The sequence below is a fragment of the Budorcas taxicolor genome, chromosome 2, assembly GCF_023091745.1.
Source record: "Budorcas taxicolor isolate Tak-1 chromosome 2, Takin1.1, whole genome shotgun sequence".
NCBI classification, from domain to species: Eukaryota; Metazoa; Chordata; class Mammalia; order Artiodactyla; family Bovidae; genus Budorcas; species Budorcas taxicolor.
Window position 1 is genome coordinate 19,570,106 of NC_068911.1, and position 21,809 is coordinate 19,591,914.

Consider the following 21,809-nt stretch of genomic DNA (forward strand, 5'->3'; position numbering starts at 1 on the left):
TGCAAAAGAACAACTGCCAGAAAGGAGAAATCACAAAGGTTCACTTCCCAGCTAATCTATTCGTCTTGAAATTCTGCCTTTTTCCAAACTAAGAATTTTGGAGAGGTCTTCAGACTCTCAAATCACAAGGAATCTGGACTCTTCCAGAGCTGAGAACCTGGACCCTCTGAAAACAAGGGTTCAAACACACTCTGTTAGGTGGAAAGGCTAACAGAGGCTGGATGTATTTATGGCTCTTCCCGATTCATCCATCCCTTTTACCTCCAGCAGTGTGCGTTAGTCGCCGTCGTGTCTGACTCTTTGCAACCCCATTGACTATGGCCTGCCAGGCTCCTCTGTCCATGGGATTCTCCAGGCAAGAACCAGCAGGCAAACCCTTACAGGGAAGTGTTTTGTGGCTTTCTTTGCTGAGTGGGGGGCGGGGGGGGGGGGTGGTGAATGAGGAAAGAGCTAGACTTCCATTCCCACAGATGATAGGGGAGGGATCTTAGGGGGAAATATCACTTTGTGCTAACGAAAAACCCCAGACAATACACAAGGTACCTATTTTTAAACAAAACACCACAACCCTAGATTTGACCCAAAAAAAGTTTTTCCCTAAAATGTAGGTTTATTTTCATAAGTCTTTCAAAAGCGTAAAAAATTAAATCACACTTAATTCTCTAACACCGGCTTTACCTTAACTGCAAAGAGGGAAAATGACACAGAATCAGGGTTGTTCTAGAAATTCTGGGCTATCTAGTTGTTACACGAAGGCTGATGAAATGCCAAATCATTTCTCCCTCTCAACTTGAAGGGAATCTGGGCAGGAAGGCTTCATGTGATCAAACGATTTCACTTGCTATTTGAAGAATTTTCTTGTAAGATATACAATCCCTTTAAATTTTCCCAGGCAGCTGCTAGAGGTTGCTAAGGAAATGATGGAAATAGAAAATATTCTAAATAAATAATTAGTGATTTCTGAGGAGCAGGTTCTTGAGATATTTTTTTCAGGCTGTCACACATCACAGGCACCAACACTCGACAAGTGTCCTGCCCTGCCTTCCCTCCCTCTCTGTCTTCTCCCCTTCCTTCCTTCCTTTCTATGTTAAAGAAGATAACGTAGATAACTCGTACGGACCCCCTGTATAACCTAGGGAACCCTACTCAATACTCTGTAATGGCCTATACAGAGAACAAATCTAAAAGTGGATATATGTATATGTATAAATGCTTCACTTTGCTGTACATCTGAAACTAACAAAACACTGCAAATCAACTATATTCCTATAAAAGTTATTTTTAAAAAGAGCAGTGGAATCTTCAAGCAGTGAGCCACAGAGGGAGCTTTGGAGTCACACTGTGCCCACCTTGGTGGAAAGACACAGATGAAGACCCAGGCCCTTCAACCCCACACAAGTCAGCAGAGCACTTGCTGTATCTGTTTTATTCTGTTGTGCTTCGGCAAAAGATTATGTCTGAACAGAAGAATCTTGAAACAGACATCTGTTGTTTTGGCACCAGCATCATTTCCTTTCCTTGATAACCGAATCCTGGTTCTGCTTTGGGAAAATGCCCGCATCTCATCCTCCATGCCCCCAGGAGAAGCAGCCCGCCTCTGCTCCAAAGAGGCATGTAGCTCAAGCCTCACACCCGCTCTGGCACAAGGGTTGGTGGCAGGATGTCTGTGCGCGACCCCATAAGAGGGAATGAGGCATCAGCAGACACTCTGGGGACAAAGATGGCGCATTTTCCTACTGCATTTGGGGTGAGAAGCCTGGGCTGGCACCCACTGCCATGCACAAGGGGACAGATTCTCAGCAAGCAACCAGCCACCTCAGAGGCAGCGGAATCCAAAAATGAGACATCTGCTGGGACTTCCCCAGCAGTTAAGACTCTGAGCTTCCACTGCAGGGGGTACAGGTTTGATCCCTGGTCAGGAGACTAAGATCCCACATGCCACACAGCACAGCCAAGAAACTTTTTTAAATTCAAAAATGACAGACTTGCTGACATTGTTTAAGCCCGACTTAGGCCGTTCCTGGGCTTCCTTGGTGGCTCAGATGATAAAGAATCTGCCTGCAATGCTGGAGACCCAGGTTCAATCCCTGGGTCAGGAAGATCCCCTAGAGAAGGGAACGGCTACCCACTCCAGTATTCTGGCCTGAAGAATTCCATGGACAGAGGAGCCTAGTGGGCTACAGTCCATGGGGTCCCAAAGAGTGGGCCACAACTGAGCAACTTTCACTTTCACTTCCCAGTATTCTTGCCTGGAGAATTCCATGGACAGAGAAGCCTGGCAGGATACAGTCCATGCGGTCACAAAGAATCGGACACAACTAAGCTACTAACACTTTCACTTTCACCTTTTGAGGCCATTCCCACCCAGGACTTCTCAAACATATAAACCATTAAATTCCTTGTTGGTTCATGCTTGGTTCAGATATTATGTGGAATCTATGTACGTTATAACCAGGAGAACCCTAACCAACAGAGTTCCACAGCTACACTTCTAAGCACTGGGAGAGATTTTCTTTAAACATGCTCTAACATATTATGATGGGGACAGTTTCTTCCTCCTGGTGGAGGAAAGGAAAAGAGACTAGAAACAGATATGATCCCAAAAAATCTAGGAGCATCAATGTCAAGAGGTGAAGGTAAACTAAAAGCAGACTCTCACACAGCAATTCATACATGAATGAGAACCAGTGAGTACTGAAAAAAATTCATATTTTATTCTAAATAAGAAACTCAGTGGTTCCGGGTAAGGTTATGGGGTTTTTGTTGGCTGAGATCACCGTGCAATTTTCAGAGTCTAAATGGGTAGTAATCTATTTAAATACCTGGCATATACATTATTATAATAATTTCTAACATTAAATGCCTTAAATATTTATGGAAGCATGGTATGTTCATTTTGTTTGTCCATATTCAGATATTCATCGCTAATAAGGAAAGAAAAACGCCACCTGGCAATATACTCTTTGTATCCAAAAACAAATCTTAAAAATTGGCTAAGAAGGGGTAGAGAAAAAAGATAGCCAACTGTGTTTGAGTTTGTTTGTTTTAAACATTCTCTAAACATCTGTTTTGCCTGTTTATTGTTTACTGAATGTGAGCCTTTTATAAAGGCTCTTATTTTGCAGGGGCAAAATACGTGGGATTAGCCCACACTGGAAGCAGCCTGAAGTCACTCAAACATCTTCTAACTCAGGAAAAGCCTTGCTTTGAGATCAGTCTGTGTCACATGACCACCACCTAGTGGCGGAGTGCTTAAATAGCAGGAATAGTTGACAGTTTCCTAAACATCTTTTAAATGCACCCCAGCACTGTCCTGGTCTTTTTTTTTGGGTCATGCTCATTTTGATCAGAATGAGATCTTCCCTCCAGGATAGTGGAATTAAAAACCAGGAAATTAAGAAACCAGACTCAAAGGATATGAGTGTGAGCAAACCCCAGGAGATAGTGAGGGACAGGGAAGCCTGGTGTACTGCAATTCATGGGGTTGTGAAGAGTCAGACACAACTTAGCAACTAAACAACAACAAGAAAGCAGAAATCTGAGCAGGATCAAAATAACTATGGAATTAAGAAAATATTAATGATGACACTGTTTTATCAGCACTTTCCAACGACTGGAGCTCTTACCACTAGGAGTGCACAAAGTAAGTCCAGGTGAAAAGTGAAAGTGAAATTCGCTCAGTTGTGTCTGATTCTTTGCGACCCCATGGACTACACAGTCCATGGGATTTTCCAGGCCAGAAGAGTGGAGTGGGTAGCCATTCCCTTCTCCAGGGTATCTTCCCAACCCAGGGACTGAACCCAGGCCTCCCACATTGTAGGCGGATTCTTTACCAGCTGAGCCACCAGGGAAGCTCAGGAATACTGGAGTGGGTAGCCTACCCCTTCTCCAGGGGATCTTCCTGACCCAGGAACTGAACCAGGGTCTCCTGCACTGCAGATTCTTTATCAGCCGAGCTACCAGGGAAGCCCTGGTAAGTTCAGGTAGTTCAAGATACGGTCATATTGAGGAGAGACAGTTGAGCAGAGGCCCGAATGAAGAGCAGATGCAAACTGTGCAGTTATCTAAGGACAAAGCATTACAAGTGGAGGAGGCAACAAGTGCAAAGGCTCCGTGACAGGTAACGTGTGGCTTCTTGCAGCACACACAGTGAGGAGATCCGTATGGTTCAGGCAAAGAGGCAAAGACAAGAAGGCTCTTGACTATGGGTAAAGAGGTGGGCAGGGATCAGGTTCTTTAGGGCTTTATAAATCATGATCAGGACTTGCAATTTTCTTTTCGGTTGATAAAAAGCCATTGGAACATGTGAAGTAGGAGAGTGATGTGGTCTGCTTTATGTCCTAAAAGTATCACTTACTCTAGTCAATGTGAAGAGCAGACCACTGAGGTCAAGGGCATTAGCAGAGGGACTTCCCTGGTGGTCCAGCGGTTAAGAATCCACTTTGCAATGCAGGGGAAACAGGTTCGATTCCTGGTCGGGAAACTAAGATCCCACGTGCTGAGGGTCAAATAAGTCCAAAAGGCATAATACTGAGGCCCACACACCCCAGAGCCCATGCTCTGCAACAAAAGAAACCACCACAATAATAAGCCCACACATCACAACTAGAGAGGAGCCCCTGCTCGCCACAGCTAGAGAAAGCCTGTGCACAGCAATGAAAAGCCCATGAGCCAAAAGTAAAGAATTAATTTTAAAAAGAGTGTCACCAATACAGTATATTAACACATATATATGGAATTTAGAAAGATGGCAATGACGACCCTACGTGCAAGACAGCAAAAGAGACACAGATATAAAGAACAGCCTTTTAGACTCTGTGGAAGAAGGCAAGGGTGGGATGAATTGAGAGAAAAGCATTGAAACGTGTACATTACCACATGTGAAACAGATGACCAGTCCAAGTTCAATGCATGAAGCAGGGCACTCAAAGCCGGTGTACTGGGACAACCCAGAGGGATGGGATAGGGAGGGATGGGGAGGGGGGTTTGGGACAGGGGGACATATGTACACCCATGGCTGATTCGTGTCAACGTATGGCAAAAACCACAATACTGTAAAGTAATTAGCCTCCAATTAAAATTAATTAATTAATCTAACAAATAGAAAAGAGTGTTAGCAGAAACAAAGCTAGAAGTCTACTGGGCAAGAGCCGTGTGTGGGACCAAGCCAGACTGACAGATACGTAGACAGGTAGGCAGCTACCTATGTATAAAACACAGATATGTGTACGTACATATATCTTCATCTGGTCAAACACATTTATCATAATGACACAGTCTTCACAGATACAGAAGAAAATTATTATTTTAATATAAAAAATCAATATAAGTAAGTACATTTTTATAGCAAAAAAAACAAGACTGATGTTTAGAAAAGATCAAATTCTTAACAGAAGTAGAAAATGAGGTACATTTTATGTGTCCTTCTAAAAGATCCTGTGACCTCCTAAAATAGTTCTATGTTCCACACAAAAAGCATTGCATGTGTGCTAAGTTGCTTCGGTTGTGTCTGACTCTGCAATTCTGTGGACTGCAGCCTGCCAGGCTCCTCTGTTATGGGATTCTCTAGGCAAGAATCCTTGAATGGGTTGCCATTTCCTCCTCCAGGGGATCCTCCAGACTCAGGGATCAAGCCCATGTCTCTTACATCTCCTGCATTGGAGCGGGCGGGGGACGGGGAGGTTCTTTACCACTAGCACCGCCTAGGAAGCCCAGCAAAAAGCATTATGCCCACTCAATTTATTTCATCCTTCCAACTGGATTCCCTTCTGGATGGAAGATAATAAAAAGAGGTCAAGTATGACCACATCCTTGTGTAAATTACTTTAGCAGATGCTTTAGCAGATGACCCCAGACTCATTCTCCCCTCCTTCCTGGACCCAGAGACATTCATATTGTTCCTAGAATCCCCTGCAGTTCAATGTGGTCCTGTAGAGGAATTCTCACCAAGAGAAAGAGCAAAAGTCATGAGTGTCATTTACTCCACTTGCTTAAGAGAAAGTTACTTCCTGAACTTTGCCCTCTTTGCAACTATTTGCTGGAAGGAGAAGACTCTTGAGAGTTCCTTGGACTGCAAGGAGGTCCAACCAGTCCATCCTAAAGGAGATCAGTCCTGGGTGTTCACTGGAAGGACTGATGCTAAAGCTGAAACTTCAATACTTTGGCCACCTGATGCCAAGAGTTGACTCATTGGAAAAGACCTTGATGCTGGGCGGGTCTGGGGGCAGGAGAAGGGGACGACAGAGGATGAGATGGCTGGATGGCATCACCAACTCGATGCACATGAGTCTGAGTAAACTCCGAGTTGGTGATGGCCAGGGAGGCCTGGCGTGCTGCAATTCATGGGGTCGCAGAGTCGGACACGACTGAGCGACTGAACTGAACTGAAATGGGGTAGAGTATCAGCTCTGAACCTAGGAGAAAAATCCTTTAAGGCAGGGGTTCTCAGTAAACCACAGGCAATTTTGCTCCCCAGGGACACCAGGCAATGTTTGGAGGTATTTTTGGCTGTTCAGATGCTGGGGGTGGTAGAGGTGAGAAGTTAACTACTGGCAACTGGGAAGGGCAGCAGTCAGAGGGGCTGCGAAACATCCTACAATGCATAGAACAGCCCTCCACCACGAAGACGTTCCTGATCCCAAAAGTCCACAGTGCTGAAAGTTGAACAGGTTTACTATAAAGCAACCTTCTTCAAACTCTGTGCAAAATAACTCCCCAAGTGTCTTCTTAAAAATGTAAATTCTGGGGCTTCTGTGGTGGTCCAGTGAGTAAGAATCTATCTTGCGATGCAAGGGACACGGGTTTGATCCTTGATCCAGGAGGATCCCACATGCCTTGGAGGAACTAAGCCCAGGCGAAACAACTACTGAGGTCCAGCTCTAGAGCCCAAGAACCACAACCGCTGAACCCACGCGCTACAACTACTGAAGCCCATGTGCCCAGAGCCCCAAGCTCTGCAGAAAGAGAAGCCACAGCAGTGAGAAGCCTGAGCACCACACAAAGAACAGCACCTAAAGAGGGCTGCAGGCAGTATGAAGATCCAGCACGCCAAAACCAGATAAATACATCTTTCTAAAAATTGTAAATTCTGCTTCAGAAAGTTTGCGGTGGAATCTAGGGTTCTGCATTTTTAACAAGCTCCCCAGGGGATGGCAGAGCAACAAGACGGAAAGAATGGAACTTGAGTCTCTGATTGGTCTTCCTGAGCACAGTCACCCCAGCAGTCCAAACTGGAGTACCCAGAGGATGCTGCTACTCAAACATACACGCCCACACACCTGAACTCACAGTTTTCAGCTCGTGTTCCTCCTGAGAGGCTGGTCTCAGGCAGCACTGATTGCTACAAACTCTGAATATTGACATTTCAATTTGAATATTGAATACTCCATTTGAATACTGAATTTCAGAGAAAAATCATCTATCTCATGTAAAGCACTACAGGTTGGGATCTCTTTGTTGCAACAGTTCACTTCTTCCCCTAACTAGTACAGTGCATGTATGCATGTTCAGTTGTGTCTGACTCTTTGTGACCCCTCGGACTGTAGCCTGCCAGGCTCCTCTGTCCACGGAACTCTCCAGGTAAGAATACTGGAGTGAGTTGCCATTTCCTTCTCCAGGGCATGTTCCTAACCCAGGGAGAGAACCTGCGGCTCCTGCACTGGCAGGCAGAGTCATTACCACTGCACCACCCGGGAATCCCAGCTAGTACAGTGACCATCTGCCAACAGCTAATGGTGACGTCTATGCTGCTGTTTGGCAAGATACCTCAAGAGCCCCAGAGGTGGTATTTTCCAGAAAAAGAGGAAAAGGAAAGGGAAGAAAAGGAACAAGATGGTGGCTTCTAGAGAGCTCTGGGAAGAGTGTTTTGCTGCTGTAACAAATGACCCCAAACTAACTGGTGGCACACACTGGAAGTCAGAAGTCTGAAACGGGTCTCCGTAGGCTACAATCAAAGTGTCAAGAGGGCTATATTCCTTCTGGACCTTCCAAGGAAGAATCAATTTCCTGGCCTTTGGTGTAGCTTCTGGAAGTGGCCTGAATTCCTTGGCTCCTGGCCCCTTCTATCTTCAAAGCCAGCAACAGCGGGCTGAGTCCCTCCCGTGCTGACCTCCATCTAAACCTCTCTCTCTTACCCCCTCTTCCATCTGAAGGACTCCTGTGATTACATGGGGGCTCATCCAGATAATCCGGGATAATCTCCCCGCTCAAGGTTAGCTGTTGAGCCATCATAATTCCATCTGCAACCTTAATTCTTCTTTGCCACGTGATGTAGCATGATCATGGGTTTTGGAGATCAGGATATAGCTATTGGGAGGATGTGTTATCATGCCTTCCACAGCTTAGAAAGTAGGCTAGTCAGGCAGCCAGAAGGTGGGATGTTACTATGCCCACCTGGTAAATGCAGACAGGGTGCAGAGGGAAAAGGGATGACAAGCCATTTGGGAGCAAAACGAGAGAATCTTCTGGTCAGTCCCGAAGCTCACCCCCTGCAGGGCAATCTTTAAAAGCACATGCGCTCTATGGCTTTTTATGCTTTTTTTCAGTGTGAAAGAATGATGCCTCAGTGGTCATGAGTCAGGTAAAAGAATTACGCAGACAGAGGTTCTCCAGGAATTCTCTGGATCTTCATGCAGTCTGCCTTCACAATGTTTGATATCCATGGTATATAACAGTTCCTGTAAATTAAACTTCTTAATCTAACTTTACGATAAGAGCGCCTGTCCTGTATTTCAGGGACTCCCTGGAGTGCAACATTCCAGAAAACCAATTACCTGGGGGAGTTCATGGAAACGTGTGTGGATTAACAACAACTACAGGATGGGGAGAAAGCAGATGCCAGCACATCACCATGATTCTGCCCTTGCAACGTCACTCCGGGCTTATTAGAAACAGATGTTCCCATTTTAAAGATGGGAAAACAAAGGCTCAAAGGCTGTATACTCTCTAGGCACCCAAAGCAAGGTAGACACAGCACTCAGACTCCAACCTTTAATTTCTGATTTTAGGTTCAGCTTTCTTTCCTAAATATCACAGAGCTCCAAACAGGCAAGCGGTCCTAGGATAAAGGCACTCAGACTGAGGAAATGACTCACATGTCCTCAGCTCCAAATCTCCAACCCTTTGCTGAGGCCTTAACCTGGACGCAGAACGGTGGATTTACACCTATCATGTGTAACAAATCGAACACAGTCTCCACTTAACTGTTCGATTAAATGGCAATTATGTCATTTTGATCATGCATTTAGAGAAAGATAATACCAACTACTCTTGGAGCATAACAGCCTATCAGGAGTAATCCAGGCTCTCCTAAAACTTGGGCAACTATAGCAACAAAGGCCAGGAATCAAAGGCCACTTGTTAACAATGGAAAGGGGCCTGGCTTGGGAAGGCCTGCGGTGTGACCCCATGACTGTCACCTGCCCTACTGAAGTCTCATTCTCTTGATTTTGTAGCACTGGGATAAGACGGTACCTACTTCATGAAGCTGCTGTGAAGGATAAATCAGGTAATGTGGTGTGCCAGCAGGACCTTTTGGGGAGACTGTCTAGCCCACACAGCTTGTTTGAGTGGGTTTCTCTTTCTTGTACCCAAAATAAGTCTTGCAAAAATAGTACGTGAAAGAACTGAGAACAATTCTTAGCCAGAGTTCCCAAGGAGTGTGAGTGTGTGATTTCTTTGCAGAAGCCTGGAGTTTTATAAGAAAATGGCAGAGAAGGTACCCCTTTCATTCAATAAACTGTCACTCATTCAGAATTGGTGATGAATAAGCCACCATCATGAAATGCCTACCTGTGCCAGGTACTGCTTCTGGCTCAGAACCCTGGCAAGATCACGTGGGACAAGACCCTGCTCCCATGCACTTGATCTTCTGGGAGGGAGAGTGACGTCATTAGGATGATTTGGGAAAGCAATACATCCCCTGAAGAAAATAAAATGGTGGAACAAGCTCAGAAGTGGAAAAAGGCCTTTAAATTAGGTAGTGTGGAGAGGTCTTTGGGGGAATCTGAAATGTGAGCCAAGATCTGAAGGACAGATAACCAGATACCTGCACTGTAGTAGTGGGATTGCGGGGGAGGAGGGCAGGGGGGCAGAGAATTCCCAGAAGAGGAAAGAGAGAATTAGATTGTCCTGGAGCTTCCCTGGGGGCTCAGTAGTAAAGAATCTGCCTGCCAATTCGGAAGATATGGGTTCGATCCGTGATCCAGAAGATCCCACGTCATGGAGCAACTAAGCCCAGGCACCGCAACTACGGAGCCTGTGCCCTAGAGCCCTCGAGCCTCAACTCCTGAAGCCTGTGGGCCCTAGAGTCGGTGCTCCGAAACAAGAGATGCCACCACCACGAGAAGTGCATGCACTCAACTAGAGAGTACCCCTGTCTGCCACAGCTTAAGAAAAACAGTCCTCAAAGCGTCAAAGACTCAGCACAGTCGAACTAACTACATTTTTTAAAATTTTAAGAATAAAATAAAATGCCCTGAAGTGAGAATGAGCTTGGTCCCAGAAGAGAAAAGGAGACACTTCCACAGTCCGTTTTGGGGGCAAACCCCCACAGTCAGCCTGTCCAGTAGGCAGGCCATGCACATATGGGAAACCAAAAGCTTCCAGCCCAGAAATTCCGGCATTTACTATTCACTCCCAGGAAGCTGGAAGACCGCCCTTCCAGTGCAAAACAGCTTGGCGGCAAATGAAAAGAAATGCTGCGTGTTTGGAGCCAAACACCTAGGTCTGAATCCCAGCTCCACATCTTGACCAAGTTCCTTGACTTCTCTGTGCCTTGGTTTCCTGACCTGTACAACGTGACTGATCACAGTACCTGTCTCACCAGGCTCTTGGAATGACTGAAACCACCGCTTGGGGCAGAGCCTGGCACCCACAATATGTGTCCACCCCTGAGATTCTTACCATGTTGCTACTATGATTCTTTCAGGTTCAAATCTTAAATCATCACCTCCCCATTTCATTAAATAACCATCACTTGTCTGTGATTCATTTTTTGGTGTTGCTTTCTAACAGGAATGCACCTAAATTTACTCATTTACATCAATTCAACAGTTAATCTACACTAGGAATGATTCTTGCTGTTGTTTAATCACTACGTTGTATCCGATTTTTGCAATCCCACCAATCTCCTCTGTCCATGGAACTTCCCAGACAAGTATACTGGAGTGGGTTGCCATTTCCTTCTCCAGGGGATGTTCCCAATCTAGGGAATGAAACCGTCTCTCTCTCTCTTTTTTTTTTTTTTTGGAACTTATTTATTTTTTATTGAAGGGAAATTGCTTTACAGAATTTTGCTGTTTTCTGTCAAACCTCAACATGAGAAACCATGTCTCTTGCACTGGCAGGTGGATTCTTTACCACTGAGTCACCAGCAAAGTCCCTTCAGTCTGGGATATAAAGCAGTCAGTACCAGCCCTCTATGAGGAATTCTAACACTGTTTATGAACCTGAACAGTAGTAATTGTCTTACAATCCTCCCTTCAGTTAAATAAAAGGTAGAAAGTAAGGGAATCTTGTCTTTGAAGTACAACATTTTGGCCATGTTCACAGAAACAATATCTTCAGACCACTCTCAAACACACCTGACCTAAACGTAGTAGCAAAGATAGCCAATAAAAAGTGGGTAGGGAAGGGAAAGAAAGAAATGCTATCCCAGAGAAAGAGGACTCCTTCTAGTTACTGTTTCCTTCTCTGACATCCCTCACTAAAGTATTAAAATTTCGTTCTTGCAAGTCCTTTGCAAGTTTTGCTAAATTTATCCCTGGTTATTTTGTCTCTTTGCTTGGTTCTATAAATAGGATATTTTCTCTCATTATATTTTCAAAATGCTTGGCATGGGCATATAGGAAAACTATAGATTTTGCATAGTAATTTCCTTACCAGTCACCTTAAAGAATTCCATTATTATTTCTAATAGTTTTACGCGTGGGAGTGGAGATTGCTTACCTTAGGTCATCCAAAAAGAGATGAAACTACTAGCAACCGGTGATAATTCTATCTTCTCCGTTCTTATTCTTTTTCACCTCACTGGATTATCTATTTATTTCTGAGCAATGGTAAATAGCAATGATGATAATGGGCATTCTGATCTTGTTCTGGATTTAATGGTGATATTTCTAGTGTCACACCATTAAATATGATGCTGGCTTTGGGTATGATCTGATTTTATCAGCAAATGTTCTAAAAATCAGGAATAAATGCTTAGCTTTACCAGACATTTTAGCATCCACAAAATAAATAAGATTTTTCTCTAAGTGAAAAGTATGAAGAATAAACCACACAATTTTTTAGGTTTCCCAAGATCAAACCATCCCTCCATTCCTAGAATAAATGGCACTTTGTCAGGACTTTACCTTGTAATGTGATCACTTAATTGTCCATTTCTCCACTTGAGTTCTTCAAATCACTGATGACTGATTTATGTCTGACACATTGCTGACATTTAATACATGTTTAATGAATAAATAACAGCACTAAAAAGTATACTCAACCTCCTCAAACTAACCACTTGTACCTTTTTCTGACTTAAAACAGTGGGAGAGATCATAAACCTTTCCCAGAGTGGATCTTCAGATGTTTACTGTAATATGTGGTGTTAAGTGGTCCCTAATTCTTTTATCAATAGAACCTTTGAATATCTCATTCTTTACGGGGAAACTCTTCCCAATGGTTTCAATGGGAATAAGCCTCCTTCCCTACTCCCATCACCACCCCAAGCCAAAGGGGTGGCTACATCGCCCGGGGCCTGATGAGAGCACCACACAGATTGTTTAGGAATGGGCACATGACCCAATCTGGGTCAACAGCATCTCCAGCAATTTCTTACAGAAGCCCTTAAGAAAAAAAGTTTTCCAAAAGAATTGATAAACCAAATAACGCTTGTCTAGGGTTGCTGCTTGCCATCTTGCTTAAAGTGTAGTGAGACAACCTGAGAATGAAGCAAGGTACAGCAAACACAGAAAAGACCAGAAAGAAACGGAGACCTGGATTCAACTTTCCCTGGAGCCATCACCCCTTAGACTTTCTAGGTAATAAACCAATAATTGCCTTTCTTGATTTACAATAGTTTAAGCTCATTTTCTATCACTTATAAAATAAGTGATAGAAAAAAATCAGGCCTAATGCATGTGCTGCTCTGTTTTCCTGCATATGTGCTTTATACATTCTTAAATAAAGGTTGAAAGTAAAAAAGTTTTTTAAAGGAACGCGATCCTAACTAGCGTGTGTTAAAAATCAACCGCCTGCTTTTAATTAATGGCAAGATAGGCAGAAGCGCTCCCTCAGTGAATTATAATTTCAGATTGAAATTCCCAAGACAGTTATAGAAGAGCTTGTTAAACCGCAGAAACCAATAGAATCAAGAAATTACTTTAACAGGGTGGTGGTTCCATCAGTTCCAGAGATAGCATCCATTATGCAAAACCAAAACCTTTAAAACTTTCTGCCGTGCAGCCCTAGCAATCCCTCATTCACCTGAAGTCTCACAGCTTCTATCCCGACTCAATTTAAAAGTAAAAATGACTGGCATGATTTACAAAAATAAAAATAAATAAATCATGTGATGGCTGGAGAACTCCCTAGTGAAAACTGCCAAATCTCAAGACAGGGAGTTCTGCGGGGTCTGTCTGAACCATCCTGCATTCTCAGAAGCTTTCAACTCTGCTGAAAAACTGAAGACAAGCATGGCCTTGGCATCCTAAACTCCTCTATACCTACCGGGGCAAGTGACATCAATTTCTATCATAGGCTATAAAAATGTCAGAGGGCCAACCCAGAGAGCCTCACCAGCTCCCTGTCCCATCACCTTTATGGGAGAATTTTGGCTTCACTTGCCTCCTGAAGTCAGACTCTTCTCCTTCAGCTCAAGTTACAACAGACACAATTCTGGAATCTGGTTTTGATTATTCTCTGGAGAGCTACTTAAGAGATGCTTCAGGGTTGGAAATCCCTCATTCGGACATAATCTTGAAATAAAAGGCTATGTTCAAATGAAAAATGCATTACAGCATCTCTTTAGGGCCTTCTGTACTGATGGGAAGGATAAAAGGAAGGAATGGAAGGAAAATGAAGAAGAAAAGCAAAAAGAAGGAAAATGGGGGAAAGAGAAAAGAAGGGGAAAGGAAAATATATTATGTCATAAACTGTGTAGGGCACTTTGAATGTCATTTAATTTCATTCTCACATCATTCCCTTGGAAGGAAATACTATTGAGCCCATTCTGCAGATGAAGAAATTGAGGTTTGGTGATACTAATTCATCCAAGGTCTTACAGTGAGGATGCTGTATGACAGGTTCAGAGATACAAATACACATTCTAAAGCACATTGCTTCTAGCCAACTAGCTTCTTTCCTCCAAAGAGTCCAAGACAGAAGTTTGTTCTAGAACCAAAATATGTTAGTGACTGAATGGACCTTATGGAGATTATAAAATCTCATCATGCAAGTGGGTTTCTCTGGTGGCTCAGTGGTAAAGAATCCGCCTGCCAATGCAGGAGACATAGGAGAGGTGGGTTCAATCCCTGGGGCAGGAAGATCCTCTGGAGAAGGAAACGGAAACCTACTCTGGAATTATTTACTGGGAAATCCTATGAACAGAAGAGCCTGGAGGGCTAAAATCCATGGAGGGTCACAAAGAGTCAGACGCAACTGAGCATGCATGCATCGTGTAAACAACAGAGAAGGAAGGAAGGAGGGAAGAAGCGAAGAAGCTATTAAGAAAACTGACATCCAATAAAATTAGTGTGTGGCAAAGAAAAACCTAGAACCCAATTTTTCTAACTCTGAAGTCTTACTCTGTTCACAGGACCAGAATCTATTTTACTGGTGCAACTGATCAAATGGACCAAATACAGGCACTCCTGATTAAGCAGTAAACAACTGAGAATTTTCCCACCCTCAAGAAAATGTTTGCTGGGAACAAAAGGGAAATTTATTTGTAATTGTCTTTTTCTGCTCCATGCTCCTGTTTGTATCCAGCTTCCTTTGTTGTTGTTGTTACAATATATCTGAGAGACTTCCCTCATGCTGTTGCAAAATTGGTTAAGGGGGAAAACATCTAAATTGAACCAGCGCACTTAAGCCACAATTCTGGCAACTGCAGAAGGTACTGGTATGCCAGTTACTTTCAGAAATGAGTTTAAACCAAAGGTCACTAACCAGTAGCCAGCTGGCTGTAACCAGCCCACAGATGTGTTTTGCTTGTCCCGCAGTGCTGGCCCACATGGCACTTTTAAGAAATCTCAATCTGCTGCCAACGTTAAAAACCAGGCCACTTCACATCAAAACCCAGATTTCCAGTTTCTCTTCCCAAGTGGAAGACAGGGTTCCCCTGATGCCACATTTGCAAACGGAAGAGGAGTGGCCAGAACAGAACAGTGGCTGCCCTTTTGGACAGAGTGTCTGTGGCCCAGTTTCTCCCCACCTAGTCTATTTCACTCGAGTATATTACCCACATGAGCCCTGAAGGCATCTGATGAGTGACCCTTGGTTTAAAAGGGTAAGCAGATGTAGATTGCAAAGCCCATAATTATTAGTCTTTTCCCAAACACATCCCCAATAAAAGCCTCCAGTCAATGTTATGGCAGCTGTGAAGGGATATTCATTTTTTTAGAATATATATTCACTTTTATTATTTCACTTATTCCTCTCAACAACCCTGCAAGGAAGGAATTACTCAGATAAACTGAAGCTGAGTGATATTTAAGTCAGTTCTCCAACCCAGATCATTCAGCTAGTAAGTTGCAAAGCTGAGTTTTGAACCCAGTTTTGCCCAGTTACAAACACTGTAGAATGCTTTGAAAAGAATGCTTTGAGAAGTCATGAGGTTTGTTTCTACCTCAGGGCCTTTGCACCTGCTGTTCCCTCTGCTTAGCAACCTCTCCACTCAGGTCTTCACATGGGAGGATCTTACTCATTCACGATACTTATACCACGTCCAGAGAGGTTTTCCCTGATCACTGATAACACACACACACACACACACACACACACACACACACACACACACGGACACGAATTACTTTCTATGCCCCTGCTACTCAAAGAGAGATCCAGAAATCAGCAGAATCAGTATCACTTTGGAAATTTGAAATTCACACTCTCAGGTCCCTCCCCTAACCTACAGAATCAGAACCTGCATGTTAACAATACCCCCAGGTGATTTGTGTGCATTTAAAGTTTAAACAGCACTGCTCTACAGGAGCACTGCCCAATGGAACTAAATATAACAGGAGTCACACATGTGATTTCAAATTTTCCAGTAGCCACATTACAAGAGTAAGCCACGTTAAAAGACCTGTTTGTTTGCTGTCTCCCCTTTCCCCACTCCCACCCCACTAAAATGTCAGTTCCAGGAGACGAGGTGCTTCATCCATCTTGTTCACCCTTGTATCCCCAACACCTAAAACAGTATTGGAAACAGGGTAAGTATCATTAAATGTATCATTGTAAGTATCATTAAATCAATGAAAGAAGGAAGGAAGGAAAAGATTTTGCTAGCACTCTACCTACCAGCCTTTAGACAACCACGGCTTCAAATCTCAGCTCAACCCCTGAACAGCTAAGCAACCTTGAGCAAGCTGTTTTCCCCTCTGAGGGCCAACTGTAAAGCAGGAAGGCTGCTCTTTTGCTCACAGCTTCATCATGCCACCCAGATGTGGTTACACATCTATAAAGCGTGAACTGCCATGATGACACATGTTCAGTGCCTTACCCGGCCCTCCTTCCTTCTCTCTCTGGACACCTCATCTAAACAATGCTGTGGACTACACTCCTCTCGGCACCACAAGCAAAACTGCTGAACCAGCTTCCCCGGGCTATTTCCCTCCAGCCAACCGGACGTGTGTCCTAACTGCGGGCAGTGAAGACATCTTGACCTCATGGAGGGTCACTTCCCATTGCCTTACAGCTGAGAGGCTTCCAAAGCCACGAAGTCACGGTCACTGGACAGCCTGTGATCTACAAGGCAGACCACGGCTCATGGCATCTCCGCCACATTGACGAGTTCTGCCACGGCAGCCACTTGGCTTGCCACAAGGCCCCACCCCTTAGAGGACTGTAAGGTCTGCCCAGACAGTGTGTATCAGCTCCTATTGAAAAGCATATTGTAGCTTTGTCCTTTTACTTGGGGGGAGGGGCGGGGGGGTTGATCTACCCCCATTTATTAATCACTGGCCTGTGTCAATCCACCAAGTGAGGCTTGCTGTTCCATAGCTTTAACACACATCCTAATCCATCAGCCTATCTTGCCCTGCAAATCTGATGCACACGTTCTAATCTCAAACGTGTTTTTAAATCACAGCAGGTCCACAGCATAGGCGAAAGCAAAACCCGGATTTAGACATAACCGGAGTGACACGGAGGAAATAAAACCCGGGCTGCTTAGTTAAATGCGATGGAACTCTCGCCAGCTCTGCTGAAAGCAGCCCCAGTTTCTTCTTCTTGCTCTCCCTCTCGCTGACATCACAACCACTGGAATCACTCGCAGAATCAGTAGGCTACTGGGAAGCATGTTGAAAAGAAAAGGAAAACAAATAATGGGAAAAGGGGATCAAAAACTTTAATTAACCTGTGAATCTCCATTCAGGCACACAGTAGAGTAAGATTTCAGATAAAACACATACCATACTATAACCATTTAACGGGGAGGTACTATAGCCATTAAGTAGAGAAGCCACCATTTAAAAGACTGGAACCAGGGGGCCAGGAAGAAGGGTTTCTGCTACTGGTTTGAATCACTGCCACTGCTTCCCTTCTACCATATGGTGAGGATGCCATCCCCTCTTCCTACATGGGAGGGAGAGGGAGAGAGTGAGCGCGTGCTCAGTTGTGTCCAACTCTTTGCAACCCCCTGGACTGTAGCCTGCCAGGCTCCACTGTCCATGGAATTTTGCAGGCAAGAATACTGGAGTGAGTTGCCATTTCCTCCTCCAAGAGATCTTCCCAACTCAGGGACCGAACCCACATCTCCCACATTGCCAGGCGGATTCTTTACCACTGAGCCACCTGGGAAGCCCGTGAAGAGAGAGGGGAGCTAAAGAGATGGAGTCAACAGAAATTCCTAAAATGCCCTCAAAGCATGGCTGAATCTGTTAAGGCTGGAGAGCTATCCTAGGATCCGGAAGGTTTCTGGGAGTCTTCTCAACATCCAGATTTGGGTGGAAAATGACTCCTCGACATTAGATAAGATTCTCCTGCAGTAACTGCAATCAGCATCACTAACTGTAATAAGGACTCACCCTGGGTGTGATGCTGGGGCAGCAGATGGAAGATGCAGAGATATCACATGGTCCTCTTAAGTGAGGATCCAGTGAACCTAGTTCCATTTGCATCTCTTAGTCCTATGGGATGCCGAGTCCCAAATACCACCCGTGATGGCTGAGGGTGGTACATGTGGTACATGTTGGAATAAGATCTTCAACAGCCATGTCCTATGAGCGAGGCAATTTACACACCTCCTTTTCCCAGCTGCAGTGTAAAAGAATGTGGCATCTGTCAGGATCATCTATCTTTTCATTCAGAGAATGCTCCCGACCCTACAATGGGACCTCCTGACATGCAGTCCACATTACACCGTTCATCAACTTTAAGTCATCTGAATAAAACACCTCCTTCTCCATTTCCAGCTGCCACAGAGCAACCGAAACACATGTTGGAAAGATTTGATCTTCATTCCTCCCTCTCCCCCAAAGGGCATTTGACACTTCTCACAAGATATACAGCTTTAAAATTAGAATGGGAAAAAGCCATGGTTACCCCCTTAGAGCCACCTTTAACCCACAGCAGAAACCTGAACATTCCTACAACCAACAATTTAACAACTGAAACCTTCCCAGACATCATACCCCATTTTTTTTTTATTTTGCTGTTGTTGCATTAATCATCCTAACACCTTTTTAATTATAATTGCAAACTGGAAGTCATGGCTTGTGATGTTATAAATACTGATTTTCCAGTTAAATTAGGCATTTGCTGTTTTATGTTTTGATAGAAAGGGACTGTTTGAAGCCTCCTAAAACAGTGCAATTAGTTCTCTCTGTTGAAACAGACAAGACATGAACAGACACATTTGCTGTTTCAGTTTAATGTGCTGGAATGTTTATGCCTAAGTGTACTTCTCTCAAGCTTTGAAAGCATAAGGCATATTTTTAAAAGGCGAAGAAATCAACCACAATACACACATTTATTATATATTTCCAAAGTTAAGTTATTTCTCAAACTTCCCCAGCCTGTAATTTAACCTTAAAAAGCATGTCTCTTCTACAAGAAGGCGACCTGTCAGGAAACAATCCTTATTTTACCTATTGGCTCTGTTAAGATGATAACATCACTTTAGCTGACAAAGCCTGTGTTTCTGGTTGACAATTGCAATTAGTTACTGAGATGCAGCCGAGATGCAGCCAGCCATCCAGATCTGTTTTCCAGAGTGATTAAAAAAAAAAAAAAAAGGAAACAGGGAAGGGCAAGGGAGAACGCTGGTGGATTAATTTATTTTACCTACACTTAACTTACTACTTCTCCCTTCCCTCGCTGCTGGCAGACGGTGGAAAAGGAGGGATATGAACAAACAACTCACTAGACACAAGCTCCAATCTGTTGCAATGAGGCACCGGTTAGAAAGGGCTCAGGTGTAGGGCATGAAAACTCCTAGGGCATCAACTGTCATGTAGACACAGATAATCCTGATGCAAAATAAACCCGGGGTTCAAGCAGCCCAAGAGGGACGGAAAGTTCTGGAGGTGGGGGGCATCCTGAGTCTTTAGGAGAACGCCCAAACTCGCCAGCATCATCTTTTTAACTGTTCCCGGTTCATTCTGCTCTAAACTGAAAACACTGAAGTTGGATTCCAGCCACGCAAATGCGTTTGAGGGCGATCTTCAGAGATTCCAGGAAATCCCAAAACCCTTTAGTCAATCCAGCTTGTCCAGCTCCATTCCTCGGCGTCCCCAACACAGAAGCGCACCGCCCCGCAAGAGACTGGGTTAGGAAACACCCCGCGGACACGAGGGCTGGGGATCCCCAGACTCGGAACCAGGCAGATTCCGAAAAGAGCTCCCTGGACGAGGAGTCTGAGGCAGGCAGAGCAGGGGGACCCCTCTCTCCTCGCCCTGGAATAAAGTGATCCCTGGAGAGCATCCAGCCCTGCCCGCCGTTCCCCCCAGGCTGCCCCGCCAGGGTGCGCAGAGCCCTCCGGGGCTCACGGCTCTCGGAACTCTGCCCAGATCCCCAAGGGCAGGGGGAGCGGCTGTTTCCCGCGTGGGTCTGTCCCCACGCGCCCATCCCATCCGCCGAGCCCGGGGTCCTACCTGTACCACTCCAGCCCCTTCTCGTAGTTCCTGTCGAAGAAGTGCGGCTCTACGCCCACCGCCCGCACGTCCGGGTGCACTCGGATGGCCTCCAGCAGCGCGCGGGTCCCTCCTTTCTTGACCCCGATGATCAGCGCCTGGGGCAGCTTCTTCTCGCCGTAGTCGGGGGTGCTGACGGCGTTGCCGCTCCCGTTGGCCGCCCTCCGGCCTGCGAGCTCCTCGTCCGTGGTGCTGGACTCCGGCACTTCCCTCTCCAGCAGCGCGCTCTGCGCCGTGACCATCTCGCCGGGGGTCAGCGGGGTCCGGAGCCAGGCGTCCCGGGCGCCCCCGCTGCCGCTCGCCAGCCCCCAGCCGTCGGCCCCGGGGGCGGCGGGCTGCCTGGGGGGCTCGGGCGGCTCCCCACGGCTCGCGTCGTCCGGCGGCGGCGGCGGCGGCGCGGGCGGCTGCGAGGGGGCGCCGAGGCGCACGGGGGGAGGCGGCAGCGAGGGTGGCGGGGGCTCGGCGGCGCCCGGCGGCTCCTGCAGCGCCAGGGGGAATGGCAGGGAGCCCGAGCCGCCCAGGAGGCTGTAGCACAGGTAGGTGACGGACAGGGACAAGGTGCACATGAAAAGCAGCTTGCGCGCCGGCGGGCCCTTAGCCGAGACGCCGGGTGGCGGCGGCGCGGCGAGAGACGGAGGCGGAGGCGGAGGCGGAGGAGGTGCGGGCCACGGGGCCATCGCGGCTCCCGGCTCGCGGCGGCGGCGGCGGCGGCGGCGGCCCCCGGCGCTGCCCGGACATGGTTTCAGCCGCCGCCCCCGCCGCCGCCGCCGCCGCCGCCGCCGCTGCCCAGCCGCCCCGGCTGCATGAAGCGACGCCGCTGCGCCCCCGGCCCTGGCCGCTGTCCCGCTGCGCCGGGGGGGAGCCCGGCCGCATGGCCCCCCCTCCCCGCTCTCCTCGCGGCGTCCGGGGGGCCCCCCACCACCCCCCTCAGCCTCTGGCACGGGGACCGAGGGGGGCGCGCGGACCCGCCGGCTGCACCTGCTCCGTCTGCAGCGCCCCCGCGTCCCCGGCTCCGCCGCGGCTCCCGCTCCAGCTTCTGCCGCCGCCGCCGCGCGCTGTGGCAGCCCCGAGTTCCTTCCCCGCTGCTAACTTTCTGCCGGGAGAGCGGAGAGACACGGAGGGGGCCGGGCGCGCGCCCCGCGCCGCCGAGGGAAGGGGGAGTGCGCCTCGCGCGCGCCTGTGGAGGGGGGCGCGGGCGCGCGGGCGTGCGCTCGGGCTGGGGCACCCGGGGAAGCGGAGATCGCGCCCCCAACCCCGCGCGCCGCACGCACTCGCTGGAGGTGTTCCCTGCCCCGCCCTGCGTGCTTCCCCTCCCCTGGGAGCCCGGGACGCCGGGTTCTCCATTCCTCTCCCGGTACTTTTGAGGGTTGTAGAGCCGGACGCCCGCCGCCGGTGCTGCTCACCGGCGAGCTGGGGGACCCGAGGGCAGCGACCTCTCGCTGCCCCTTTTCCCCCGGACTCCGAGCA

At 46.9% G+C, this 21,809-nt stretch overlaps 1 protein-coding gene across 1 annotated transcript in view; it reads right to left on the reverse strand.

Moving 5' to 3' along the window:
* Positions 1–21,019, reverse strand: part of HS3ST4 (heparan sulfate-glucosamine 3-sulfotransferase 4) — a 486,055-nt gene extending 465,036 nt beyond the window's left edge. The window contains exon 1 of the mRNA XM_052635772.1: positions 20,304–21,019. Coding sequence (XP_052491732.1) covers positions 20,304–21,019 — 716 coding nt within the window. The remainder of the gene's footprint in view (positions 1–20,303) is intronic.
* Positions 21,020–21,809: the final 790 nt, after the last annotated feature.